General features: G+C 66.6%; 1 protein-coding gene across 1 annotated transcript in view; it reads right to left on the minus strand.

Moving 5' to 3' along the window:
• Positions 1 to 6,045, minus strand: part of NFIC (nuclear factor I C) — a gene marked incomplete at both ends in the record, with an annotated part of 44,498 nt that extends 38,453 nt beyond the window's left edge. Inside the window, one exon of the mRNA XM_080712179.1 lies at positions 5,950 to 6,045. Within this exon, the coding sequence (XP_080568305.1) occupies positions 5,950 to 6,045 (96 nt within the window). The remainder of the gene's footprint in view (positions 1 to 5,949) is intronic.
• Between the last annotated feature and the right edge of the window lie 306 nt (positions 6,046 to 6,351).

Here is a 6,351-nt window from a genome sequence, read left to right on the forward strand (position 1 = left end):
TTCCACCCCCTTGCCCTATTTTTTATTCTTTATTTTGAAACTGGGTCTCACTGAGTTGCCGAGGGCCTCACTAAGTAGCTGAGGCTGTCCGCGAACCGCCATCCTCGCGTCTCCGCCTCCCGAGTGCTGGGATGACCAGTGTGCGCCCCACGCCCGGCTGGGGATTACTATTTGTTTCTGGTTTTTTTTTTTTTTTTTTTTACTATTTGTTTCTGGTTTTTTTTTTTTTACTATTTTTTCTGTTTTTGGAGGATGAGGCACAGAGAGGGCAGGGACTCCCCAGGGACACACAGCGAGGAGGCGACCAGACAGCGCCTTCTCCCGTCCCGCACACACTCCTCTGGGAAGGTAAGATGGCGCCCAGCGGCCCGGGCATCGGCCTGGCCCGGGTGGGCTTCCCGGAGGTGGCGACCCAGTAATGGAGCCCGGGGGACGGCGCGCCAGGCGGGGCTGCCGGGGCGGGCCAGGCTGCGCCCCCTCGCCCGGCCACCTCCAGCTGGTAACAATCCCCCGGAGGCGGCCATTAGGCGCAGCCGCTACTTTAATTTTCCACCCATTTGTCTGCGGTGGGTCCCGGCTGAGCCGCGCGGGGGATCAAAGCCGGTGCCAGGCGGGCGCGGGCGTCGCGCTGCCCGGGTCTGCACCGGGCCGGGGGCGGCCGGGGTCACGCGGTGACAGCTTGGATCCGAACCGCTGCCCGCCCGTCCGTCCGTCTGTCCATCCATCCATCCATTTATCCACCCACCCGCCCCACTATCCGTCCATCCGTCCATCCGTCCATCCGTCCATCCGCCATCCCCACCCCGACTCCTGTGCATGACTTTTTACACTCTTCACACTCACGCCCCTGAGAAGTAGCCTTTCTTTCCTTCTTTCTTTCTTTTTCTTTCTTTTTTCTTTCTTTTTTTTTGTACTAGGGATGGAACCAGGAACCCAGGGGCATTCTTTCTCTGAGCCCTTTTTTTTATTTTTTTGGTGGTTCTGGGGTTCCTGGAAGCCCTTCTACCTCCGGGCTACACTCCCAGACCTATTTTATATTTTTATTTGGAAACAGGGTCTCCTAAGCCAGCGCGCGCGGCTGGCTTCGAACCTGCGCGATCCTCCTGTCTCCGCCTCCCAAGCGCGGGGATGACGAGCGTGCGTCGCCACACTCGGCCCTATTTTTTTATTTTGAAACCGGGTCTCACTGGGTTGCCGAGGGCCTCACTAAGCAGCTGAGGCCGGCCGCGAACCGCGATCCTCGCGTCTCGGCCTCCCGGATGCTGGGATGACGGTGCGCGCCACCATGGCGGGCTCGCAGACAGTTCTTAATCCCACAGGACGACGCTGCAGACATTTTCTCCGGCTCCATGATCTCCGCCCCTCACTCGGGGTCTCCCAGAACCCGGGGCCCGGGCGCTCGCCCTCTTCTCGGGTCCGCTCTCCATCCCGGCCCCTCTGTGCGATCCACCTGCACCCCGTGGGGCCCGCGCCTCAGTTCCCGGCCCCACCGCGGCCTCGTCTCCCCTCAGCCCCCCGCGGCCTCCCCGGGCTCCTATCGCCCCAGGAAAATCTCCACCTCTCCCGGGCGGCCGGGCCAGCGCCATGGCCTTGCGCCCAGCGTGAAGATGCGCGTCATCCCAGCATCGGGAGGCTGAGACCGGAGGATCGCGGTTCGCGGCCAGCCTCAGCTCCTTAGCGAGGCCCTCCGCGACTCAGGGAGACCCGGTTTCACAATAAAGAATAGAAAATAGGGCAGGGGGTGGAGCTCAGAGGTCGAATGCCCCTGGGTTCCATCCCCAGACCTGCAAAAAATAAATAAATAAATAAAAATTTAAAAAACTAGAAATAGTTAAGTCTCAAGACATCAGATATGTCGTTTCCACCCTCTGCGCCTGGGTCCCTCTTCTCAAGAGCAGAGGGAGGACGCCCGCGCAGACACGAGCGGCCCAGGCCGGCGGTGCCTGGCTCGAGGACGCGGCCCGGTCAGGAGTGGGTCAGATTTCCAAAGTAAAGCCGGAGAGGCTGCGGTCGGACGCCAGAAGGACTTCCGCGGTCGCCCCGTCTGTGAGCTGGGTGGCGACCGCACAGCAGGGGTGAGCCGGGGAGCGGCCTGCCCTCCCCAGGGCCGGTGACGGGGGTCAGCAGGTAGTGGACGGACACTACCCAGAGAAGTCACAGTGGCCAACCCAGGGGGCTCTCGAGGAGGCAGGAGAGGCCACGTGGCAGCCCTGCCCCAGGGCCTTTGCACGCCCCGGGCGGGAGGAGGAGGGAGCCCGGAGCCCTGGGTGCGGAGGCCGCCACCCTCCGCACGGTGGGGGTCCGGGTGCCGCCGCCCACTCTGCCCACATCTGAGGCCGCGCAGAGCCGGACAGTCTGCTCCAAACCACGGAATGTTTCCCCGGGCGGGGCGGCGGCAGGGGGGCGCGGGCTGGGGGACCCCGGGGACGCAGAGCGGGGTGGGGTGCGGCGGCCCGGAGTGACCCCGATCCTGGAGGCAGCCCCGACACGTGGGGAAACCGAGGCACGAAGATCGGAGCCGGGATGGGGGCCCAAACCGTGGCCGAGGAGAGGGGGCTCCACTGCTCACCCCGATGGAGCGGTGAGGGGCGAGGGGAGGAATGCGCTGTGGCCTCCTCCCCCTCCTCCCCCTCCTCCTCCCCTGGTCTGGAAGCTTCTCGGCCTGGCCAGTGGGTTTCCGGCACCTTCCTTCTGCAGGACGGACACCAGAGGCGCGGTAACACTCCTCCCGGGAGCTGCCCAGGAGCGCGGGGCCCAGCGCGGTGGCGCAGCCTGGCACCTGCGCCTGGGAGGCCGACACAGGAGGCCGCAGCCGGAGGCCAGCCTCGGCTACTGAGGCCGCTGTGACTTATTTGTGACCCTGTTTTCTAATAAAAAATAAAAACAGGCTGGGGGTGTAGCTGGGAGGTAGAGTGCTCCTGGGTTCCATCCCTGAGTCGGAAGAGGGAGGAGGAGGAGGAGGGAGATGGAGGAGGAGGAGGAAGAGGAGGAGGAGGAGGAAGATGGAGGAGGAGGAGGGAGATGGAGGAGGAGGAGGAGGAGGAGGAAGGAGGAGGAGGAAGATGGAGGAGGAGGAGGAGGAGGAGGGAGATGGAGGAGGAGGAGGAAGGAGGAGGAGGAGGAAGAGGAGGAGGAGGAGGAGGAGGAAGATGGAGGAGGAGGAGGAAGATGGAGGAGGAGGAGGAGGAGGAAGATGGAGGAGGAGGAGGGAGATGGAGGAGGAGGAGGACAAGAAACGTTTCTGCTTAGAGCGAAGCGACCCCCCAGGTCACAGGCGAGGCCTTTGAGAAGCCCCCGCCCTGGGTCCCGGCCCCCGCGTCTGTGCGGCCCCCACACGCCCAGAAGAGGAGGCCGTTGTCATCCCGTTTCTGAAGGGGAAACCGAGGCCTGGCCGGGGCTTCCGGGGGCGATGGGCTCGTGACAAGGTCCTGAGTTCACCCTGAGTCAGACGGAGGTGACGGCTGACAAGATGCCAGTGGGGTGAGGGGTTTTGTTTTGTGGTCCTGGGGGTGGAACCCAGGGGCCTTCTACCTCCAGGCCACACTCCCAGACCTATTTTAATATTTTATTAGAAACAGGGCCTCACTAAGTCGCTGAGGCTGGCTTCGAACCTGCGCGATCCTCCTGTCTCAGCCTCCCAAGCGTGGGGATTACAAGCCTGCGCCACCGCGCCCGGCGTGAGTTTTTTTTTTTTTTTTTTTTTTTTTTGTGGGTCTGGGGATGGAACCCAGGGGCATTCGACCTCCGAGCGACCCCAGCCTTATTTCCTAATCTTTATTTTGAAACCGGGTCTCGCTGAGTTGCCGAGGGCCTCGCTAAGGAGCCGAGGCCGTCCGCGAACCGCGATCCTCCCGTCTCGGCCTCCCGAGTGCCGGGAGGACACGCGTGCGCCCCACGCCCGGCTTCACAGAGCGTCTTTTGACCTCTGCCTGGTCCACGCCGCCGCCGGGCCGCGGGGGAGGCTGGGGGCGTCCCGAGGGCGCGGAGCTGGGTGAGTTACACAAATCTCCCGTCACCCCCCCACAGTCCTTTTTGCTAAGTGACCCCCCCACAGGTAGGTCCAGCCTTCCCCGCGGGGCTCCCACCTCTGTTGGTGAGACCCCCCCCAGGGGCTGGATACGCACGTTCTTTTCTCAAACTGCCGTCCGCGGTTGACTCTAAACCCCGGGGAACGAGCCCAGTCCTGGGGAGGCTGAGGCAGGAGGATGGCGGGCTCAAGGCCAGCCTCAGCGACTTAGGCCCTCCGCAATTTGTTTAAAAAATAAAGAATAAGAGCCGGGCGCGGGGGCGCGCGCTCCTCATCCCAGCGCGGGAGGCCGAGACCGGAGGATCGCGGTTCGCGGACGGCCTCGGCTACTCGGCGAGGCAACTTAGACCCTGTTTCAAAATAAAGAATTAAAAACAGGGCAGGGGGTGTCGCTCGGAGGTCGAACGCCCCGGGTCCCGCCCCCAGATCTGCAAAAAGAAAAACCAGACCCGGACATGGGGCGGCCGCGCCGCTTCCCGCCGGCCTCTGGCCCCTTCCCCCCCCCATTCTGCCGAGCCTACGGCGTGACCCGGTCACGGCCGGCCACGTCTCTGGCTTCTGGTCCCGCTGCGCTGCCGAGTCCTAGGCGGCCTCCACCCGAAGCCCCGTCCCTCCCTCCAGGCCCCGGCACGGCCGGCAGGACGCTGCCCCCGCCGCCACCCCATCCCCGCCGCCACGTCGGCCCCGACTATGCCTCCTCTCTGCAGGAGCCCAAGGGAACTTCAGAAAACGTAAAATAAGGCATGTCCCCTCTGCCCACCTCCTGTGGCCAAAGCCCGAGTGGTCCCTGCAGCCCACAGGGCCCCGCACCACCTCTCCGTCCCCTCCCGCCTCCCACCTCCCTGGGCTCCAGCCCCGCAAGCTTGGTCCTGCCCCAGGGCCTTTGCACGGCCGCACCCTCAGCCTGCCATGCTGTTCCTCCTCGTTCTCTGACAGAAGCGAGGTCTCAGCTCAGGCGCCTCGTCCTCCAGGGCAGCCCAAGGCCCCCAGGATCCTCCCGGGCCGCCAGCTCTGCGTCCCCCTCCCCTCCACAGCGATGGCGGTCTCCTCTGCGTCTCCCCCCGGACCCTCCGCCGGGGACAGCTCGGGGACCGCTGTCACTCTCTGGGTCCCTGAGAGCAGGACCCGGGGCCTAGTAAGAATGTCTTCAAGGACTAGCCGGGAAGGAAAAGCGAAACCAAGGCGTGGCGCGCCGGGCGCGGGCAGGGCCTGAGCCTCTGACCCTCCCCGCCAGGGCCCCGACCCCGGGGTGCGGCGAGAGGGGTCCGCGCAGGTCGCCAGGCGCCACTGCGCACGCCCCGTCGGACCCACAGGACTCCAGCCCGAGGCCCGAGGAGCCCCGGCCCTGACACGTGCGCACGCGGGGACCCCGCGCCCAGGGAGACCGGACGCGCCCGGGGCGCCCGGCAGGCCCAGGCCGGACTCCGGCCTGCGTGACCGAGAGCCGGCCTCGAACCAGAGCTGGCGGCGGCGCCTGGACACATCGGCTGGATGCCGCGCAGACGGCCTCGGGGCTCGGGGCCACCCCGCCATATCTGGCACCCGGGGCCCCGGAATCACGCGTGGCCCCATCCGGCCGGGTCTCAGCTTCAGGGGGTCCCCGGGAAGCTTCCGGAAGGGCGCCCAGACTTGGGGACCCCGGCGCCCCAGAACCGTGGGCTGTGACTGTGACCGGCGGGAGCGAGGAGGGCGTCGAGGGGCACAGAGACGGGGGGCCGGGGTCACACGGCGGCTCCTGCCAGCCCCGGCTGAGCGCCCCCGGCCTCAGGGCGCCCGGCCGAGCCCCCCTGGGCGGCGGGCCCCTTGCTGGCCGGCCGCCCTCGTGCCCCGCTGCCCCCGGCTCCGCACACGCCCGGGGAGCGCGGGCTCCTACGCGTGCGGAGAAACCCCTGGCCCGCCGCCCGCCGCCATCGCCCGCTCACCATCCACCACATCTTGGCCGTCACGTCGTAACACAGCTGCCATCTGACCGAGGTCCCTCCGGGCTTGCTGGGCACCAGGGGCCCGGGCACCTCCATGCCGGGGCGGGTGCCGGGGCGCCCCCAGAAGCCCCAGACGCCTTATGCGGACAGAGGCGGGAGCCGAGGCCGGGAGCCCCCGGCGTCCATGGCCCCCGCGCGGGGAGGGAGAGGCGGAGGGCGCTGGCCCGGCCCCGCCGAGTGGCCACCCACAGCTCCGGGGGCGGCTGCCCTCTGGGCGGTTGGCACGGGCGGGCACGCGGTGGATTTGTGAATGAGGCCCCGGCTCTGATTGGAGCGCGTCCTCCCCCCGGAAGGAGAGATGGCCGCTCCTCCGCCCCCCGGGCCGGCTGCAGCCTCCCGGCC

This window comes from Muscardinus avellanarius, assembly GCF_963383645.1.
Source record: "Muscardinus avellanarius genome assembly, chromosome: 16".
Taxonomy (NCBI): Eukaryota; Metazoa; Chordata; class Mammalia; order Rodentia; family Gliridae; genus Muscardinus; species Muscardinus avellanarius.